The sequence below is a fragment of the Balaenoptera acutorostrata genome, chromosome 21 (genome assembly GCF_949987535.1).
Source record: "Balaenoptera acutorostrata chromosome 21, mBalAcu1.1, whole genome shotgun sequence".
Classification (NCBI taxonomy): Eukaryota; Metazoa; Chordata; class Mammalia; order Artiodactyla; family Balaenopteridae; genus Balaenoptera; species Balaenoptera acutorostrata.
Genome location: NC_080084.1, coordinates 6,651,373 through 6,673,980, shown reverse-complemented (window position 1 = coordinate 6,673,980; position 22,608 = coordinate 6,651,373). Strand labels below are relative to the sequence as shown.

At 53.7% G+C, this 22,608-nt stretch overlaps 1 protein-coding gene across 1 annotated transcript in view; it reads right to left on the bottom strand.

The window, feature by feature from the left end:
* The window catches only part of SFRP1 (secreted frizzled related protein 1), a 44,154-nt gene extending 21,777 nt beyond the window's left edge, over positions 1-22,377 (bottom strand). Inside the window, exons 1-2 of the mRNA XM_007182107.2 lie at positions 21,653-22,377; positions 16,513-16,590 (exon numbers count right to left, since the gene is read on the bottom strand). Coding sequence (XP_007182169.2) covers positions 16,513-16,590; positions 21,653-22,178 — 604 coding nt within the window. The 5' untranslated portion in view covers positions 22,179-22,377. The remainder of the gene's footprint in view (positions 1-16,512; positions 16,591-21,652) is intronic.
* Positions 22,378-22,608: the final 231 nt, after the last annotated feature.

Below are 22,608 nucleotides of genomic sequence, written 5' to 3'. Positions count from 1 at the left end.
CACTGGCCCCTCTCGGGGACAAGACTGACGCAAAGTCTCAGTCCCAGACGTTCTGAGTGTCCTCTCCACCTGATGCTTTGAACTTTAGTCTTCAGGTAAGATTTGCTCCCCTTGTGAACCCAGAGATGTCTGGGGGGTGAAATCAGCGTGTATTTTAATAGCCTCTAAAATTATTTTCAAGCTCCTCTGAGAAAAGCATCACCGTTAAGTATCTTGGTTCAGATCTGGTCTACCTGTAAAATGCATTCATTTTATTTTTTCTTTTTTAAGGAAAGCCAAGTGTGTGGCTTAGGTTAGAAATGCTTTAGGGAAGAGCGGCCATGCGGGGTTGCCCAGCAGAACTGTAAGATGGCACGTGGGACCGTGGCCAAGGTCACAGGCTCGGGGTGGATTTGCAGTGTGTCCTTTCCAGGACACATCAGTACAATCTCATGGGGTCTATCCACCAGTTCTGAGAAGTATACACAATTATCCCAATTTGGCAGGTGAGAAAACTGAGGCCCAGAGAACTGGAGTTGGCCAGAGTCTCGTGGCTGATAAATTGTGGGGCTGGAATTGAAAATCGGTTCTGAGGCTTGGAAAGTCCTCCTTGGAAATCACCCGTACCGTGCCTGCAAACTGGTCTCCCATCAGGCTGTCTTCCCCGCACAGGTGGAGAGGGTCCCCACTGTCCCTGGGTTTCTGAGGAAGTGCGGGGGAACACGTCCAGGAGAGGGGCTGAGGTCGGGGTGCCCAGCAGCCAGCCAGGCCCCATCAGGGGATGCGGACCTGCCGTGGACCAGTGCCGCTCCCAGGCTGGGGGTCCCACAGCTGCACCCCAATCCAGCTCCTCCGCTACAGCCTCCCACTCACTGCTCAGCTCTTCCACACACGCCTGAGATGGAGACCCAGGTCGCCGGCAAGCAGGGAGTTGCCAGCAAAGATATTTATCAAGAAACCAAGTCACAGAGTTTTGCGGAACAAAACCATAAGATTTCAGAGCTGGAAGGAGCCTTAGAGGTCACCCAGGGTGACCCCTTCAACTTGCTTAAGGAAACAGGCTCAGAGACGTCACTGACTGGCCGAGTGGCAGCGCTGGGTCACATCGCAGGACTCCAGGATTGGGGCGATTGTCTGTCACATCCCACTTTATCTCCTTGCACAGAAGTTTTTAAGTTTGTTTTATTGTTGCGTTTTGTGTACAGGTGGGTAAATTGAGTCATGGAGCAGTGAAGCGGCTTGCCCAAGCTGACACAGTAGGTGGTGGGACCAGGCCTTGAACTCAGGCCTGTATGACACCTCAGGCCATGCCTGTTCCTCCGGATGGACTTTTTATATCCCAGGGATTACACCATGCCCTTCACAACAATCCCTGCGAACCGCTGGAATCTGCCGAGGAGGTGGCTCTCGCCCAGAGAAGCAGCAGTTCTAAATGGACTTGCTGCAAACACTGAAACCTAACAAAATCAGCCTGGTTGGCATCTGGAGGAATAAACAAAACACAGGGACTGGAGGAGGGCTCGCCGACCCGCAGAGATGGCCCTGGGCGTGCCCGCTGCCCAGAAATCCCTGCCAGGCTCCAGAGCCTTCCCGAGTCTGGGGAATCGGCGGCGGGTTCTGGATGGCCTCTCTCTGGAGCGACGGGGAAAGGAAGAGGCCCCTGACCTCGGCCTTGGAGACTCAGCCCCCGGAGGGGTGACTGGCACCCACGCTCACCAGGCAGACACGCTGTGCACAGATCAGCGCGCTCAGACCTACCCACACACACAAACCGCACTCGCACCCCAGCCGAGGCCTCCCCCGCCCCCGCCCCCTGTGGCCGCAGCCCCTCTTGCCTCCCCCTCCAGGAGGCCCCAGACCCCTGGGTTGACTCAGCCCCACCATCACAGGCCTGGCTCCACAGGCGCCGAGCTTGCTGCCTGCCCGACCGCTAACGAGGTCTCGAGAGCAAGTCAGGAGTTTATGACGGCTCCTAATGACCTCCGCTCTCGGGAATGACCGGCTCTGCGGTGACCCGCGTGTGGGCTGATGACACTCTCGGGCTCCTGCTCCGCGTGCCCCAATGGAGGTCTCCCGGGGCCCTGACCGCAGCAGACGGCCTGCCCGGCTGCCCGAGCCGTGTGCAGACCTCATAAGAACGGCCGACAGCGGCGCCTTCCAGTGGGTGGCCCGGCACCGGCCAGCGCTGCCCTGAGCCCACAGGCCCTCGTGCCCCAAACCTCTCACCCCAGACACCTGAGGCTCTGCACAATATCGCTTTGGATGAATGAGCACTTCCTCCTTCAGTCTTCCTCCTTCCCCTCTTCCTCCCCCCCTCCTCTCCCTCCTCTCCCCCTCCTCCCTCTCCCCTCTTCCTCCCCCTCCTCCCTCTCCCCTCTTCCTCCCCCTCCCCCAGCCCCTCCCTCTCCTCTTCCTCCCCCTCCCCCAGCCCCTCCTCCCCCTCCTCCTCCTCCCCTCCTCCCTCTCCTCTCCCTCTTCTCCCTCCTCCTTCTTCTTCTCCTCTCCTCTCCCTCCTCTCCCTCTTCCTCCCCCCTCTCCCCCTCCCCCTCATCCTTGCCCTACCCCAGCCCCTCCTCCCCTTCCTCTTCTCCCCTCCTCCTCCCCCTCTTCCTCCTCCCCCTCCCCCATCCCCTCCCTCTCCTCTTCCTCCCCTTCCCACCTCCTCCCCTCCTCTCCCTCCTCCCCCTCCCCCTTCTCCGCTCCTCCCCTTCCTCCTCCCCCTGCTCCCCTTCCGCCTCCTCCCCCTCCCCCTCCTCTCTCCGCTCTCCACCCAAGCCCTTCACTTTAAAATAGGCTCCTGACGCCCCTCATTGCCAACAAGACAAATGTTCCTTTCTTCAGCATAGCATTCAAGGCCCTGAGCTGACTTTGGCCTACGCTGTCAATCTCACTTCTAGATACCCGCCCCCATACGCCTTATAAGCCGTCCACAAAGAGAATCACCACTCCCCCACATACAGATGACGTCATGCCTATGTATCCTGGTCTCTGAGGGGTCCACCACTTAGAATATCCTTCCTGTGTCCATCTTCTTGGTGAGAAACTCCAACCAATCGTTCAGTGGACAGCACCTCCTGTCTGCAGCTGTCCCGCCCCCTCCCCGGGAAGACCTGCTCCCTCGCCTGCTATCCCATGGCCCCCGTGCTCACGTGTTACAGGGATTTCAGCGTTGATGACGTGATCTTATACTTGCCTGTTTTCTCCCCTCTGTCCCCTCTAGACGGTAAGCCTTCTGAAGGTAGGAAGCACACCCCGGTCATCCTGCACGACCACTGTCGTGCACACTCACTGCTCCTGAGTCTGCACGTGATACAGCCTTCAATTCCGCCAGCATTTATGACATCTCTAATGCAAACGTGGGTCTGGGTCAACCACTCACTGCCCTCTCAAGGGCAGGGAACACCATATGGACTGGCACAGAACCGGTGGGTGCCAGGTCCCGAGGGGCAGAACAGAAGCCCCATGGGGAAGCCCCCACATGAAGCTTTGGCCTCAAGCTGGCTCCAGGAAGAGGGAGCGTGAGGTGCCCTGGTCCTCCTATGAGGTCACCTAGAGACACCCCGCCCCCGAACACCCCACCCCCGCCTCCACCTCCACCACGTTTGGATGGAGGCCTGATAACGTGGGCCGCCTGCCTCCTCAAGGCAGCTCAGTGCAGGCCTTCTCACTGAGAATGCAGTTTGAAAGGCTGCACACAAAAGGATGGATGGAACTGCCCCTACTAAAAAGCTCCCCTGATGTGCACAGGTAAAAGCTATCTTCTGCCTGAGGTCTGACCTTCCTCGCCAAGGGCCGAGCACCTGCAGAGAGGAGACAGCCGCGCGCTCTTTGGCTTTGACCGTAGGGACTCCCCTCCTCCCAGGCTCTAGGAAGAAACAATACAAACACTCCTGCCTCTGGATGTCTGTCGATCCCAAAGTCAGCATATGTAGCTTAAAGTATAAGCAGGGCCGCGTCCTCAGCAGTAGCCCAACAATCGTCTGTAGGATCAAATCTGTGCAAGACTGCCCACCTTCTGCGATGGTTAGACTTTTCAAAAGAAAACACACGCACACGTCATATGCCTGTTTTTAAACGAATGCATGTCAAGAGTAAAGGAGCTGTCACCCTCGAGGCTAGGATCAAATCTGTGCAAGAGTGCACACCTTCTGCGATGGTTAGACTTTTCAAAAGAAAACACACGCACACGTCATATGCCTGTTTTTAAACGAATGCATGTCAAGAGTAAAGGAGCTGTCACCCTAGAGGCTAGGATCAAATCTGTGCAAGAGCGCACACCTTCTGCGATGGTTAGACTTTTCAAAAGAAAACACACGCACACGTCGTATGCCTGTTTTTAAACGAATGCATGTCAAGAGTAAAGGAGCTGTCGCCCTCGAGGCTGGGTGCTCGCTGGCACCCGGCACGCTGCGGGCATCTGAGCCTCTGCATCTCAGAACAAAGGCCAGGCCGTGACTCTCTCTAGTCAGCCCCCTCCCTTTCGTGGAAGCCGCTGTAGGTGACGTGAAGTTAGAGGCTGTCTTCGTAGGCTCAGTCGCCCAGAGCAGACTGCCACACTCTCCCTGCAGCCATGCCCCGCCGGCAGGATCCCTGACTCGGACCCACAGCTGTGCTGGTTGGGTCACCCCTGTAACACACCTGCTCACTCCAGCTGCTGCACCCTCTGGGGCCCCAGCATCCTACCAGCGGGGAAGCTGGAATCAGAAAGACCACCTCCTTCCTCACACCTCAACTCAGCCCTTGAGTCCCTGGGTTTCGGCCGAAGCGAGTCCCAACAGGACGCCGAGTCAGCTGCCAGAACCAACAGATGACCTTCTCTACCTGTGCTGATTTACCCGAATCAGGTTTTGTCAATTTAAGAAGTACTATTTGATACCATATGATCTCGCTTATACGTGGAATCTAAAATATGACACAAATGAACGTATCCATGAAACAGAAACAGACTCACAGACACAAAGAACAGACTTGTCATTGCCAAGGGGGAGGGGGTGGGGGAGGGATGGAGTGGGAGTTTGGGATTAGCAGATGCAAACTATTATGTAGAGAACGGATAAACAACAAGGTCCTACTGTATAGCACAGGGAACTGTATTCAATATCCTATGATAAACCATACTGGAAAAGAATATGAAAAAGAACGTATATATATGTACAACTGAGTCACTTTGCTATACAGCAGAAATTAACACAACGTTGTAAATCAACTATACTTCAATAAAAAAAATTTTTTTTAAAGTACTATTTGTTTCGAGTCTTAACTCCTTTCCCAGCCCTCACCTCCTGACACCAGGATGCCTTCCTTGACTTTCTCTGTTAACCTTCGTCTCCTCTAGGGAGCCGCCCTGGATGTATCCAGCCCCCGCAGGAGACCCTGCCCTCCTACAGGCCTGAGAGTTGGAACCCGGCACTAAAGCAAGAGAACAGGGACTGACAAGCCTGGCTCCGGCCTGCCTCATCCTCCAGGTCCTCAGAGCTGTTCAGGACCTGATGGGGAGCTGAGACCACAGGAAGGAACACAGGCCGTCCCTGCCACAGACACAGACCTGGGTCCAAGAGGCCCCAGTGGAGCCTGAAGGGTTTCACGTGCTTATTCGAGGCCCCGATTCTAGCTCTGCGGCCATAGCCACGGAGGTAGGGACTTCCTGCAGCCCTAAAGCCGTCTCCAGAAGCCAGTTGGATTTGCAGTGAAAGACACACCAGTGTGAACTCATTTTCAAAGGGCTCACAAAGAGCAGAGAACACGTCTGAGGAACTCCCAGAAGGAAACGTCCCGGGGAAAATGCTGACGGAAGGGCTGGAGAAAACAGGAGAGAGAAAACCCCTCTGGTTATCCTGCCTGAATGAGAGAGAGCATCGTTTAGGGAAGCTGGTTCCTAATTTTTCCCCTCTGCCAAAGTACTATTTTGGCATCTCTTTCCAACTCACAGACATCCTTTCAGAATCCGTTGTAAAGGATTTCCCTTAATTCCTGCCCTAAAGAAATACTCCTTTATTCCCCTAAATACCCACAGGCCAGTAAGCATCCATTACCCGCACATAAATCCCTAAGGAGCTGTCAGGACGGCCGGGCCTTACACACCCACGGCTCCTACAGCCGTGAAAGACCAACACCATTTCCTCTCAATCCTCAAACGTGAGCCCTGACCCCGACTCCCAAAACCCTCGCAGGTGACATCATCTCTTCTAGGGTCCTTGCTTCCCCTCCCTGACCCACCAAGGAAATCAGGATGAGCAGGACCCAGGATGGTGCCTAAGTAACAGGTGATACCCACAAACCTTCAAACTCAGCCTTCTGTGAGGACCCCAAGGCCAGGGTGATCCAGAAGCTCCAGACTCCAGGGCTGTCTGAGAACAAGCAGTATAGAACTCAGCAGTCCCTCCCTGAAAAGTCACTATAAATAGCCGCTGCACTATCTCCCTCAGAAAGACCTAGAAGGCTCTGTTTCCTCTCATTCCATCATCACCATTCATCCGTTCATTCCCTCCCTGACTCAGACAGGTCCTGGGCACACGTGCCTGTGCCGCCCTCACAGGGCTGGATCTGCCCCCTTTATTCCTAAATGGAGCTCTCACAACCCCCAACGAGCAGAGCCAGAGACCCTGGGAAAGCATCTCAGCCCTCTGCCCCCATCCTTCAAGCTCAGCAGAATCTTCAAGGTGATTTCACCCCCAACCACCATGCCCCGGCCCCGGCTCCCAAATCATTCAACACGCCCCAGCCTCCTGCCAATTTGCTTCAACAAATGTCTATCTGCAAAGAAAACTAAGGTGGCCACTTCTGGACGGGCCGTCGGTGTGATGCAGAGGGAAGCCGGACTGAGGTTTGCCCCCTCTGAACCAGGAAGCTCCCGGTACCACACTAAGTGGCACTCGAGCCCAGAGAGGCCCACTCAGCAGGGGCAGCTCCGGCACACAGGGGCCCTGCCAGTCCTTGGGCCTGGCAGCCCACCGGCCCGGCTGCAGGGCCAGGTCCTCCGGGGCACGGCGGGAGTGACAGTGCTGGTGACAGGCCGGGCCTCTGACACAGCAAATCTGTAGCTCAAATATTTATTGTATGCGTCTGGCTTTCACACAGAATTTGCAATCTGCCAGTTACCAGTGTTTACCTTGGTAGAAATTCACGGGAAATCTTCGTCTGAACAGGCCCGGAGTTTATTTTACTGCCAGATAAACAACTTTCTTTGATAAATCATCCATGTGACAGTGTTCCTGAAAGACTAAACAAAGATTTCAAGTGCAATCTATAGGGCTTTGAGAAGCCTTCCAAAGCTAATGCATGTTTAATTGGCTGCTCCAAGCAGGCTGGGGCAGGGCGAAGGCCTGACATCTCTTTGGCCATTTGCTCTCCTTTGAAAAATAAATACAGATTGGAGCTTCTGGCTCATTCCTGAAAAAACTGGAAGAAATCTGCCAATACTTAAATGCTCACTTGCTTCTGAATATGGCCTATTTCTTTGGCTCATGGGCGTGCATATCACAAATATCACAGCTGCTGGAAAAAACGTGAAAACTGCCCCAGAGACAGTGCTTGGGAAAAAGGGACAACACGGAGGACTCTTAAGGTCTCTCTTAGACCCAATAAATTATGAGCAGAAAAACTCATATCAGGAATAAGATTTCTAAAAATCACTCAAAAACAAAAGAACAAAGTTCAGTGGGCGTGTCCTAGAATTAGCAAATACTCAATCCAAGCTCTACATATTCTGCGGTCATCATTGTCCGATGACTTCCAGTTTTCACAGTGACTTTAGGGTGTCATTTCACTAAAGCCCGGACTGTCTAACTTCTAGTATTTACAGGGTTGCTTTTTGTTTGGTTTTGGTTTGGTTTTGGTTTTGTGAACTTCAGCACCTTGAAGCCGCATCAACCTTTTAAAGTTTTCCCCAGTGGGGTTTGTAAAAGATTTCTCCAGTTTAATCCTCTACTAACCAGAAATTCATCAGGACATTCCATTCCATTTCCTAACATTTTGTGCCAAGCAAGCTGGTTTTATTAGTGCTTGAATCCTGCTACCGAGGCCGATTTCCATCCTGAAACAGTTCTTTCCAATAAGAAGAGATAATAATGGTTATGGCTGGAGCAGGCACCATGTTCCAGGAACTGAACGTGCTTGACTGACCCAGTTCTCCTCCCAACACAGTCACACAGGAATCACCATCCACAGGTGATAGAGACAGGCTCAGAGAGGTTAAGAGACTTTCTCGTGGTCGCTCAGCTTATAAGGATGGGACTTCATCCAAGTCTGTCTGGCCTGAAGCCTATGTTCTTTCTATTCAACAGCACCGCCTGCCTCTTCACAAAGAAACCAATGATCGCCAAGCTCTTTCCCTGTGTCAGGCACAGACATCAGTCCATTGACACCCAGCAAACTCTGAGAGCACCCAGTGCCCCTTCCCAGAGAGATTCCTCTCCCATTCCTGGCAGGATGGGAACGTGATGGGCATGAGGGGACATGAAGGAGGAAGGGCGTGTGTGCAATCCAGACTGGCTACCCAGCTAAGAGCTTCTGGGAACAAAAACGGTAAGGGATGCAAGGCAGAGAGTGGCCTTGGGCAATCTGATGACTAACTCCTTTATCTGAGTCTTATTTTCCTCCATCTGTAAGCTGAGCGCCCTGGACTGGCTGATCTTTGAGGTCCCATCCAGCTCAGCAGATCTTCAGAATGACAAAGGGGTACGCAGGAGCAAGGCAGCACCCAAAGAAATGGGCGAGCAGCCCCCCTTGTCTCAGCTCATCCTCTACCCCCCTCCTTCTCCACCCACCCCCAGAAAGGCTCCAGGGAACAGAGGTGAACTTGAGGGTAAATCCTTCCCTTGGCTCCCCTTCTCCATGACCGTTTATATACACATCAAATGATAAGGAGGATATGATGCTAAGTGAAATAAGCCAGACACAGAAGGACAAACAGTGCAGGCTTCCACTTACACGCGGTACCTGGAATAGGCAAAGCCTTAGAGACAGAGCGTACAGTGGGAGTTCCTGGGAACTGGGGGGAGGGAGAAGGGCAGTTAGCGTTTGGGTACAGGGTTTCAGTTTGGGATGAAGAAAAATATCCAAAGATGGATGGTGCCGATGGCAGCACAACAGTGTGAATGTGCTTAATGTCACTGAGCTGTACACCTAAAAAGGATTAAAAGGGTCCATCTTACGTCATGTATATTTCATCACAATAAGTTTTTTTTAAAAAGGAAGGGAAGGCAGTGAGGCGGGGCCACTCAACAGGAGAATCACTGGATGGCAGGTTGGAGGGCGTGTCAATGGGCGCCCAAACCCCGCGGTCTGGCGACTGACCGCCCCAAGGAATAACCTCTTCGGAGCTGGACTCATCGACAAAGAGGGAGCAGTCACAATCCCCCCCACTACGTGTCTTGGGTCAAAGAAAGCAACGACTCCAGCAGGATGTGAGACAGGGAAGGGCTGGAAACAGGATTCGGCTCGGGAGAGGTGCCAACCGAGAGCCTTGGAGCTGCACACCCTGCTCCTTTAGTGAAGGGCGGCCTCGTCTGCTGGGGACAGAGGGCTGGGCCACCCCGTGCTTGCCCAGACCCCCGGGATGAACAGCTAGCGAGTCCAGCGGGTGTGCGGGGCCCAGGGCTGGGTTCCTTACACCGGCTCATCTGCTCCACCGAAACCGATGCTGGGTATTAGTGTCACCTCGCAGGGAAACTGAGGCCTGGAGAGGTTCTGAGATTTCCCAGTGTTGCCCGGCATATGTATAGGGGCAGAGGGAGAAATGAACTCAGCTCCAGGGGTGCCGCCTCCACCCGAGGATCCTGGGTTTCTGGGTCCTTTCTCAGTTCAATATACTTTCTCAGGGCCAAATATGCTAAAGAAAAGTGTTGCTATTGACATTTGCCTTATCTAAGAATCTTCCTGCCAGGTACAGCCAAGAGAGAATTAAATGTGCAGAGAGTGCTCACCACAGGGGGAAATTTGGCTCTTTTCCCAGCTTTTCCTCGCGGTGCCTCAACATGGCTTCAGAGTGCACAGTGGTCCCCATGGAATCTCGGCCCAAACTGCCCGGGGCTTGATTCCCCCCTAGCCAGGCCCCCAGCTCTCCACTGGGAAGCCGTGGAATCGCCACCATGACCCACCCAGCCCATTGGAGGGCTTCAAAGGCCCTCAAGGGTTCAGCAGTGGTCTCTGCACGGAACAAGCCACCCCCATCATGGGCGAAGGATGCAGGATGGGCCACAGGCCACGAGCTGGGAGTGGCATTTCCAGGGCACTTAAAACTCTGACCCCGTGTTTCCCTGAATGTGAAATGCCATACGGCTCCTTCCAACTATTTCCAGATCTGTGGATGGGCTGTGTATTTTAGAGACCTTCAGTGACAATAAAAACCAGTTGTTTTCAGCCTACCAACTCCACCCCGGGATTACAGTTCCTTCTTCCATGTCTATTTAATTTTACTTCGACTGAACTAGATTTCTAGATATTAGGGCTTTTTTTTTTTTTTTTTTTTAATATATACACTCAGTCACCCAAAACAGGGATGCAGTTTCCCTCGAATTTAATAAACAAGTTGCACATACTCGTTTGGAAAGAAGTTTTCTCCTTTTATAAAAAAGGAAGGTCATAAACAACAAGGTCCTACTGTATAGCACAGAGAGCTATATTTAATATCCTATAATAAACCATAATGGAAAAGAATATTAAAAAAATGTATATATATAACTGAATCATTTTGCTGTACAGCCAAAATTAACATAACATTGTAAATCAACTATACTTCATTTAAAAAAAAAAAGAAAGAAAACTGGAAAACAAAATAAAGCCAATGCTCTGTTACTTTTTGCCTACAAGGTGCATCTACTGCCAGAATAATATCCTTTGTCTATTCACCAGTTTTCCATAAGTACTAGTGGAATGGAATAATAGTGAAAAAAGAGGATATACAATGGTTAGGTCAAAAAAAGGCTACCCATACAATAAGTTAAAAAGTAAGTCAAAAAAAAAAAAAAAAAGTAAGTCTAAATTATCCCAATTTCTAGTCATCTGGGAACATTTTAATATTAAATAATTTTTACATTGTTTTTCTCACTTAAATACAACCCAATATTGTGATATAAATGTACTTGTTCCCATTTAACAATTGTGAACATTAAGGAAAGGCATTTCCATGCACACTGTAGAAAACCTAGGATTTGTACTCAGATGTGTACTTTCTATTATAATATTTTTGGATTTAAAAATTCCTATATTATTCACCTTTGTGAATTTTAAGATGATACAACATAAAACCAGGTTGTAGTTACTTTAACAGAAAATAAACTGGAAATTAAACCACTCAAAAAAAAAAAAAAAAGGCCAATTTCCATCTCCCTACCATGCCCTGTCATTCACACACACGTCCAATGAACTTTTATTTTATGCCTACCACGGATAAGACACCATACCAAGGACGACTGAACTACACACAGGCCTTGTTTTGTTCATTCTAAGACACAGATTCTCTTCACATTTTAATGTGAAGTATGTTTTCTCTGTGGGCGGGGCATCTCACGTGATGGATGGTGCATCTCGCAATCAATGGGTGCCTTGACATTAGGTAAAATATGGTATCAGAGACAGATCGTGCTCTCCAGCAGCTTACAGATGTTGCAATTACCGTGCTGGCAGCTACCATCTCCTCCTCTGTGGGAGGAAACCCAAGGTTTAGTTTGGAAACACTGAGCCTCCTTTTTGCAAGAAATCAAACAATGCACCTCCAAACAGCAGCCCAGCCAAAACACCTTGAAAGCAGAGTGAGCCAGAGTGAGAACAAATTAGTGAAGGTCCAGAAACCGCCGAGAATGTTTCTTCTAGGAAATACTCCCAAACACTAATGGTGAGAGCCAATTTTTTTCTCTTTCCTCTTTGACTCAGTTTAGCGTTGCAATGTACAGTTTTACTCTTTATGAGGAAACATATAAATGGAGAAAAAAAATGCTTCCAGAAGGCAAGGAAAATTTCTGGGGGCCAAGAAATCTTTTTCCACAACCAGAAAATACTGGGCTAAAGAAGTGGCCACCTGAACACTCTAAAAAAAAAGGAGAAGCCAGTACAAGAGGAAGCTCTGAACTGTCTTAGCAGAAGTATATTATTCCACACATTTCTACCAGGAAAGCTTAAGGGTGTTTACAGATCCAGAAGCTAGAGAGAGAGTGGCCAGAGGCAGGATCCTAACCTCACAGCCATTATAAATCAGATCCCCCATCACTGGGATAAGCTGATCTGAAGGAAAGACAGTTATGGGTGCTGAGTTGTTAACAGCAGGATTATTAGTGTGGCAGCTTGCAAATAATATATGGACCTGTCGAAGGGAGAACAGCAGCACCCTGTTGTCATGGAGCAGGAAAAGCAGAGAGAAAACAAGCAGCAGGGCCGGGTGTCCTCACTGAAGCACAGCAGGCAGCCTGGCCGCCATGTTGAATCCAGAGACTTTGCACCATCTCACTTTTGGCCGTCGCACATTTGGTGCTTGATCCAGGCTGATCCAGCTGCATTCCTGAGCATCAGCCCACAGGTGTTTCTACTGAGGCTTTGCCCTGCTGGCGGGGGGGAATATGTGCTCTGAACTGAGGAGGTACAGTGCAGGGGTGGAGAGAACCAAGCAGACCTGCCAGAGGGTTAAAAATACAGTGCCCGGTGCAGTGGTTGAGTATCCGCCTGCTGGGGCTTCCCTGGTGGCGCAGTGGTTGAGAGTCTGCCTGCCAATGCAGGGGACACGGGTTCGAGCCCTGGTCTGGGAAGATCCCACATGCCGCGGAGCAACTGGGCCCGTGAGCCACAATTACTGAGCCTGCGCGTCTGGAGCCTGTGCTCCGCAACAAGAGAGGCCGCAATAGTGAGAGGCCCACGCACCGCGATGAAGAGTGGCCCCTGCTTGCCACAACTAGAGAAAGCCCTCGCACAGAAACGAAGACCCAACACAGCCATAAATAAAATAAATAAATAAAATTTAAAAAAAAAAGAAAATGCTCCCTATTTCACTAAAAAAAAAAAAAAAAAAGAATCCACCTGCCAATGCAGGGGACAAGGGTTCGAGCCCTGGTCCGGGAAGATCCCACATGTTGTGGAGCAACTAAGCCCATGCGCCACAACTACTGAGCCTGCGCTCTAGAGCCCGCGAGCCACAACTACTGAGCCTGTGCTCTAGAGCCCGCGAGCCACAACTACTGAGCCCGTGCGCCTACAGCCCGTGCTCCGCAACAGGAGAAGCCACCGCAATGAGAAGCCCACGCACCGCACAGAAGAGTAGCCCCCGCTCGCCGCAACCAGGAGAAAGCCCGTGTGCAGCAACGAAGACCCAACACGGCCAAAAATAAATAAATAAATAAATTTATTAAAAAAAAAAAAATGCGCCTCCCGGGGAGCCGGTGATGGGCCGGGCAGGCCCAGCTCCACGGGGGCGGCAGGGGTCTAAGGACGCACTGGCAGGAGAGGGCGAGGGCGTGCTGACCCAGAAGAAAAGCACCCCTTGTTCCTGGAGCTCCCAGGGAGCCTTCCAACAACCTGATGTCTTCCCACAGGGGATGTCAGGGCCGCTTAAAGCAAAGTTTGATCCCTAGAGTAGGGAGTAAAGCATTCTTTTTCTTCTCTGCTGTGTGTCAGCTTGCCCTGCTGCATTTCTTTGTCTCTTAACTGAATCCCATCAGCGTGGCTGACTACCTCCCTTACTTGAAATGAGCTGAGCTAGGAAACAAGTTTCTCAACAAGGCTGCAATCTCCAGGGTGCTGAGAAGGGCAGAGCTGAGCTCAGCCCCTGCAGAGAGAGAGAGAGAGAGGAAAAAAAGAATCCTCTTTACTGCCTTATGAGACCATGACACACAGAAAACCCATAAAAGTCTCTCCTGCATCCAGATAAAGAAGGCTGGCGTCCAGGACACCCAAGCACGGAGGAGATAAATGCCTCCAGGATGGAGCCCAGCGGCTGTTCATCTTCTCTTAAGGGGGGAACGCAGCGTGACAGCGAGTAAAAGAACTCCAGTGGGACAAGTCAGACGCCTTATTTGTGAAATAAGTGGACTTGATAGGATGACCTGGAGGATCCAGGAGAATTCAAAAGTTCTTGGAACTCAAGAAGGAGATAATCTCCGGGCGAAAGGAACACAGTCCCAAACAGCTAATCAGATTGCCCAGGCCCTGACTGGTTATTAAAATAAGATACACCCCTGGTGCCTGCACGCAGGGAGCAGGGAGCCATTGCCGCGGGGAGAGGATGTCCCTCCCCAGGGGGGTTACCTCAGCCCCCTCCAGACCTTTCCCCTTAACCCAAAGGTCAACCTTCACACTCAAATTCTTTCCCAAGGTTTGCTTCTTCAGCCCATGTCTAGCGAACGGCTCTAGTTTAACGAGTTGCCACTAAAGCCCCCAACAAATGTAGGTTGGCGGGTTACTGAGAATCTCAGCAGGAAGATGCAGATTCTCTTCTCACGGCTGCCGAACATCCTTCGCCTGGAGTCTCTACAGCGCCCCCTTCAGGCGGTGAGTTCTATGACGCCACGATTCTCTAGGAAATCACCGGTTCGTGTTTGGTCGGGGTGAAGAAATTTCTTTAATGAAATTTTCATCTATTCTAGGTCCGTATTTGAGAACACAGTATCTAGCACAGAGCTCTGCACTCAAGAAATGTTGAGTGACCGACTGGACGCGTGGCTCAGTCAATGACTGGACACGCTGAATCTAAGTCGCGTCCTCCGCACACGCAGTCCCGGGAGAAGTTATCTGAACGTAAAACATCAGCTAATATATTACCTTTCAGAGTGGGCTCTAATACGATTCCCTGGATTTGCTGAAACGTCAGGGAGTCGACTTCTAAAAGTGAGTGCGGTGATTTACACTATCGGAAGAGGGTCAGTGAAATGTAAAGGCGGCCCCTGAGAATTATCCACACTGCCCCCAGCCCCCCGCAAGGAAGGATGCTTCGGGATGAGCCACACCGGAGCAGATTCTTCCTGCCACCCCCCCCTCCCCCCCAATCACGCAGCAAAAGGCTTCTCATCAGGACTTCTGAGAGATTTTATTTCTGGCCTTTTTCTCGATGCCCAAATGCCTCTTTGGGAAGGAATCTCGCGCCGTTTGCGGAAGGAAAGCTTGTGACCCGGACAGGCTGGGGCCGCGCAGACTCTGCCGCGGAGACCCGCCAGCCTCGCCGGGCGTTGGGCTCCCCTTGATGGAGCAAGGGTGTGAGCCTCAACAAGCAAGTGTCACCGCCGCCAGACGGAGGGATCATCAGAGTTTGCGAACATTGCTGCAGGTCCCTCTACAATTTATTTGAGTTCATTTAAAATGGCAACCAGAACAAAGGATGTGACTCAAACACAAGCAGTGGAATGCTTGGGAGACAAAATCGTCCCGGAGGTCATTCACCAAGAACCAAGAAGGCAGGGAGAGATACTTAATGCAGAAATAGGGCACTAAAAACATGTGCATTCTCAAGAAGCTCTCCGTGGCAGAGGGTCAGAATTCGCCAATTCCCGCCTTCAGTCACAATGACAAATACCCTGAGACTACACCTGTCACATGTACCATTTCCTTCAGCTTACATGTGTGCACATACACGTGTGCAGCTCTCCGTCACGGCACTTCGCCAGCACGAGGCCCTTTCACGTACTTTATTATGCTTGGTTAGTGAAAACCCAGAGGAGGTAGCCCTGGATGGACATAAAGACTCACGTTACCTACCATCATGCTTTCCCTGGGAGGAATTCTGTAAGAAATCCAGCCTCGGGGACACAATGGCCAGAATCACGAGAACCTGTCCTTGGCAAAGCAGGCCTGGCTGCAGTCACTTCTCAGCATCCATATAAAATAGAGGCAGGCTGGAGGGAGTCGGCCCTTCAAAAGGATGCAGTTCACGTCTACTTTTCCAGAGGACAGCCTCCCAAGGTGTCTGAAGCTCGGTCTTCTGCGGGGCAGACTACCAGGGACCGTCCCTGAAAGGCTCCCTGAGATCAGCCCCCGGGGCCATATCCAGCCCTTCTCCTAGGGCTGCAAGTGCAGATCCAGAATTCCCTTTTAGCCCAGAGTGATTATTAGCGAAGAAGGGAGGGAAAACCCCTCACTGTGGGATTGTCAGTTTCCTGGCCTGGAAGGACCTGAGAGCCACTGCACCCGCCCACCCCGGCAATGCCCTAAGCGCACGGACGCTCCCCTCCCAGATCCTGGGCAGAGTGGTGCTGACACCTAGGGGCGGATGGAAGAAGAGTTGTGCCGAGAGGCCAGCCCAAGCCGCCTGGCTTCCCCCAGCTCCTCTACAGCTCTCCCCAAGCCTGCCTCCCTCCACTCCTCAAGAAGGTCCCCCCAAACCTGCCCAGTGATCCCACACACGGAAGAACAGAAGCCAAGTTTGACTTTCATAAAAACCCGCCGGTTCCCCACCCTATCTGGTCTTCCATCTGCCTGAGAACAGCAGCCATCTGGGGAGGATGGAGGGAGAGAATACACATCTCCAAAAAGATGCTCCAACAGGCTCTGCACCAGGGATGTGGACCGGGAGGAACCAGGGATGCCCAACTTCCCGGAGGCGGCCAGGGACATTCTTACCAAACTCGCTGGCACAGAGATGCTCGATTATGGCTTCAGATTTCAGCTCGTTGTCACAGGGAGGACACACCGTCGTGCCTAGGAAGGGCAAGGGGAGAACAGGAGCTGAGTGACTGCGGTGGAACGCAGGGAGGATCCGACCCTGGGGCCGAGATCAGCCCGGGAACCAGGCTGAAAGAAGTTACAGGAAAGGTCTTCTGGAATTTCTGATAGGGCAACTTGAGAAAAGAGGAGTCCTGGAGGCCAAAACAGACGCGTAGTTTCTTGAAAATTTGGGGACTAGAGCTGTTGAATATGGTACAACTATTAAAACCAACACGATGTGGGGCTGGATGGGGCAGGTCCTATGAGTCGTGGCTTGATGGGATGTGGTGGGTCCCTAGGAAAAGCTGACTTGTAACCAAACACTTCTACCCCAGTCGTTTGTCCCCTGTTCTTTCTCCCCTCTCCTTGAAATACCCCTCTCCGATTCCTGCCCCCTTCCTGTTCCCAAACTCCCCACAAGACGGCCGATCCGTCTGACCAGCTCTCTAGGAGCCAAGAAAGAAAATCAGCCAGACTCACAAACTCCAACCGCAGGCCCTGAACACCCCTCCCCAGGCGGCTATTGCAGTGAGCTCCTGCCGGGGGCGGGAAGCAGGAGCAGCTGGTGGGGGCTGGGAACGGCACCAGCCCTGCTGCCAAAGGGAAGGACTTGGCGGGACAGGGGAGAGACCCTCTGGAGGCGTTTTCACACTGTGAAGGGCTTTGAAGAGGAGATGTGTGTGCTGCAGGCATGGGGGCCACTGGGGGCAGCTGAGCCCCGGGGGAGGGGGAGGCCCTGGAGGCCAGGGCCAGCGGGTCCTCCCAGCCAAATGCTGCCGATGCTGGAGGGACCCCTGGGAGGTAAGGGGGCTCCGTGGAAGGGCAGGGAGAGAGCGGCCCAGTGCAATCGCCAGAAGGGAAGGCGGCTTGTCACCACCGCCGCCATCCCACCGTCACCTCCATCATCTACCAGACCACTTGGAGTTTTATCCATGATGCAGGAAAGCACGAGCACGTTCTAAGGGCCCTCCACCTCGGCACAGCACTGGAGGCCGTGCCCGGCCACGCTGGGGGGCCAGTCACCCCCAGGGAGGACGGGGCGCTGAGTGACCTTTGCTCCGACTCAGGCTCTTCATCCTCCTCCTCCCCTTCCCTCTTCGTGGCTCCTCTGGCGGCATCTCCTTCACCTTCGAGCACTTCTGTGGCTCAGAGAAACAGGCAGAGCCTCCCACGGTGGATGAGGAGGGAGCTGCACAGCCCTCCGGGGCCAGTGCCGCCCCCAGGACGCAGCGGGTCCCCAGCGCCGGGGAGGTGATGCGCGACCCCCCCCCCACTTCCAAGCAGGGTCCCTGCGAGGCGCCGCAGAGGCCGTACACCTTAGTCTTTACCGACAGATCCCCGTCCCACCTTTACTCTGTGCCCAGGGCCGCACTCCATCCAGAGTCCCGCAGCAAGAACCACAGCCACGCCCCCGAGCAGGAGACCGTGGGGCTATCTTTTGGCCCGGATGCTGGAAATTTGCTTTTCAGCCAGAACTTAAGATCGGATTCCAGAGGTCGTGTTTCTGACAAAAGGGAAAAACTCACCCAGAATTTTGCATCATGGTTCTTGCTTCCATGGGGAGAAAAACGGAAAGGAAATCCCGCAATATGGGAAGGACCGCGGTACCTACTTCGGGAGTGTGGACTGTGCTTTGGGGCTTTCCTTGTTTGGGTTATTTTTTTTAAGTGGAAGTTATCATGTTGCAAAGTTCTATGAATGTGACCTTGACCAAACAACTAGCAGGGCAGGACTATCCAAATACAAACACCGGGTCCCCGCTTGCTCACTCACATCACCTTGTCTGGACACTCTGAGTTCCCCGATCCGACTGGCGGCCCCGGGTTCTGAACACCACAGGGGCATTGTTCTCAGTCTCATCAGCTACTTTTGGCCCTCAGCGTCTCCCAGGCGGGCAGGAGCTGGCTGGGGTGGGCTCTGTGTGTTCGCATGGCTTTCCCCCACCCACCTCGACTTTTCTCATAGCCGACTGTGGAGCAGCTCTAGATTGTATAGGGCGACATTAATCTGTGGCGTCTCTGGATTATGCTTGGGGGCCCTGCAGGCGGCCCGAGCAGGAGAAATCCACCCAGTCATCCATCGGAGAGGCAGAACTAAATAGCTGTTTTAAAGTGTATTTAAAATAATGTTTAAAGCAAAAGAACCAAAAACCAAAAGGTTTTGTGTTTCATCAATATTTAAGGGAGGGGAGGGGAAAGTCCAACACTGGAATCAAGAGTAAGTGGATTTTTAAAAATCAATGCACACACATGCACACGGCACACACCCCACACAGCACACAGCAGGTCTTCCCTGGCCAGCTCTTCAATACGGGGAAGGGACCCTAAGGAAGGCTCCCGGGAAGGATGAGCGCACCGTGGCCTCTGCAATCTGTGACTAAGACAGCCAGGCTGTTTTAACGCACAACATGCCTAATCAACAACAAAATAAAACTAAAAGTATGTGCTCGTTCGCAGAGCTTGAATCAGTAAAACCTGGCTGGGAGGAGGAACGACAATTTATCGGCCTGGGAATGTACAGGTCTAATGCAAGTGCAAGATTTAGAAATAACTTTCCTGAAAACAAACAAACAAACAAACACTTTTTCCTCTCCCATAACAGATGCTGAAGCAGCTTGGGCATCAGCCTTTTGGGGGTGTGGGGGAGTGTCTTCTGACTCATTCTCATTATCAAGTTTATCTTTAATAACATGCGGCCCCAAAGGCCTGCCCAATACCCCCAAACGGTGCTTGTCCAAGTATGTGAACAGGAAGCAGCCTGCGGCACGCAGAGATATGCTGCTGCCTCGAAAACTCCATTTTAATTTTACAGAATAAAAAGAAATAAAGAATAAAAGTAGGGCATGTATACTTGGTCTCCAAATGTACCAGTTCTGATTCTGGAGCCACCAGCTAGCTGTAAGGTTACGAGGACCAGGAGTTTGGTCCGTCTCCACCTGCCCTACACACACACACACACACACACACACACACACACACACACACACGCGCGCGCGCACACACACACGCACACACACGCGCGCGCGCGCACACACACACGCACACACACACACACACAGCCCTCCCACCTCTGGGCTCAGGTGACAGTCAGGGGCCACGCGGCCCCAGAGGACTGACTCCTAGAGGGGGTCCCTCCCACTGAGGGGCCGCAGTCCTGGGCAGGAGCGGAGCCTCCCGCAGAGCCTGTCACCAAAAACACGGCGGGGAGAACCGGGTCCCAAGTCCCACACGGGACTGGTCCCGTCGTAACTGTTCTCTGTGTGCAGCTGGTCTCAGGACGGTGACTACCTGAGCACTCCTGGGATGGAGGGAGGAGAGGAGATGGTACAAAGGGCAGACTCTGGGAGCAGCCAAGTGGGACAGCAGCCAAGGAGTCAAAGGCTCCAAGAAGACAGCACGTATTTGGTCTCCCTACCACCACTCCGCCACCCCTGCCTTTGGGGTGTCGAGCTGGAGGATTCTCGTCCCTTCATAAGTAGGCAGCCCAGCCAGCACCCCTACCTTCCCGTCGGAAGGGCTTCCGCCTCAGAAGGGTTCTGTCGCTGATGGTACCAGAAAGGGACACTGTGGGGGTGGACTCAGCCCCAGCAGAGCTGGCCGCGGCCTCCGGAGGCAGGGCTGGGCTAGTCCGCCCGCCGCCAGTGAGGACGGGGAGAAGGAAAATCCCGTGGGTTTCACCCGGACAGAACACAACGCGCTTTGTCCGCTCCAGGTAACGGCTCAGCTCCAGTTCTCAAAGGGCTGCGCCTCCCCGAAGGTGAACTCTGCGGACCCCCAGGAAGGGGGGAGCAGTGGGACCCAGACCTTGCCCCTGAAGGCGGGCCGCTACCCTGCCCACCCGCCAGACCTGCCACCCCACACCCGCCCCTCTGGGCCATCTCCTCCTTCCCTGGAATAAGCCAGGGCATTCAAAGTTCGGGGTGCCCTTTCCCGGGACTACCCCGGCCTCACTCTGGGGAGTACGTCCCTCGGGGGACATTTGTGCTTTGGCATCCCTTGGAGATGTGCTGAGTCACCAATCAGCAGGTTTCCCCCCCACCCTAAACCCGTTCCTCAAAAGCCCCTGGGATGCGGGCCGCTCTGCTCAGCGCCCTGGGTATGGCTCCCCATCCCTGACGACCTCCACCTCTGTGAGCCTCAACTCCGCTTCCGAAGAATTTGGGGTTGCATTCACTCCTCTAAAAGTCAGGCCACAGTGCAGGATTGTTCTGTGGGGTTTTGTTTTGGTTTCTTTGCTTGTTAACTTGTTTTGTTGCCTCCCCGGGATGGTTTTTCCTCCACCCCCCCCCCCCCCACCAAGAACTGCCCTTTAAGGGGGAGGGGTTTCAGAGAAGAAACTCCGGCTCATCCCTAGGGCTGTTAGGAAAGCCTCCAATCTGCGGAGCCTCGCTCCCCAAGGGGAGCTGAGCCATGAGCTAATGACAATTTTATCTTTCTAATTACCTGAGGATTTGTGTAAATGAGAGAAGCAGGGGGGTATGCAAGAATGAGGGAGAAGAGCCTTTCCATCCCGCCCCCGCCCAAACCTTCCCGAAGCTGTTAACTGAAAGGGGTAGAGAAACAGAAAGCCTCGCAATTTCTAAACTTTTTGTCTCGACCAGGTCTGCACCAGTCCTGGACCTACTTGGCTGAATAACTAGCTAAGGAAAGCGTTTAAAAAGAAAAAGAAAAAAAAATCCTCCTCAAACCTAAGAAAATAAACAAAGCTGCACCTTAGCATTTGCTCGGCCTTTCTGAGCTTCCCAGATTTGGGGTTTGGGTTGGTTTTTTTTCCCCCCCGGCGCATCCCGTCTGGGGGGTTCAAAACTCCGACAGGGACTCGGTTCCCTCGCGGGGGGCAGAAGAGCTCTCCTGGGAGCCAGAGCTAAGGCTTTGTTTCAGCGTAGACTGGATCCCAGGACAGCGGCTCCAGGACCCGGACCGGGTGCGCGCGGGGCTCGCCCCGCCGGGCACCACCTCGGAAGGGCCGCTAGCTCTCAAGGTGGTCGGGCACGGCCGAGAGCACGTCCCCAGTCCCGGGGCGCAGCGCGGACAGCCCCGGGACCCCCCCGCCTCACCTTGGGGCTTGGAGGCCTCGGTGGCGTTGGGCGGGGTCATGGCGATGCAGACGTCGCCCTCGGGGAACTTGTCGCACTTGAGCATCTCGGGCCAGTAGAAGCCGAAGAACTGCATGACGGGCTCGCACGAGTCTCGCACGGCCTCGCAGAGCCAGCGGCACGGGTAGATGGGCCGGTCCAGGCAGACGGGCGCGAAGAGCGAGCAGAGGAAGACCTGGGTGCCGATGTGGCAGTTCTTGTTGAGCAGGGGCACCCAGCTGCTGGCCTGCTGCTTCACCTCGGCCATGGTCTCGTGCTCCAGCAGGTTGGGCAGCACCATCCTCTTGTAGCCCACGGTGTGGCACAGCCGCAGGTCCACCGGGATGTCCACGCACTGCGGCGGCTTGGTGTAGAAGCGCCCGCTCTGGTACGCGCCGACGTCCGACTGGAAGCTCACGTAGTCGTACTCGCTGGCCGAGCCCGCGGCCAGGAGCCCGGCGGCCAGCGCCAGCAGCGCGCCCGCCGCGGCCCAGCGCCCGCCGCCCATGCTCGGCGCCCCGGCCCCTGCGACGCGGGGCGTCCTCGGCCGCCTCCCCGCGCGCGTCCCGCCGCAAACTTCCAGGAGCCCCCGGGCACAAAAGGCGCCGTCTGCACCCGCGCCCGGCGCTGGCGGGGCGACCCTGGGGAGCTCGCGCGGGGAGGCGAGCGCGCGGCCCGAGTGCGGCCCGGCTCCCGAGGCGGCGGGACCCGAGTGTCCGGCGCTCCCGCGGCCGAGCCCTCCGAGCCGCGCCGGCCAATCAGCGCCGGCCGCCGCGAGCGCTCCGGGCCCGCCCGTCAGTCACCCGCGTGGCCGGCCAATCGGCTCGCGGGCGGGAGGGGTCGGCTCCCTAGAACTCAGCGCAGGTCAACACCCCTTAAAAAACAAAACCAAAAAATAAATAAAGGAAGGAAGAAGGGGGGGAAACGAGAAAAAGAAG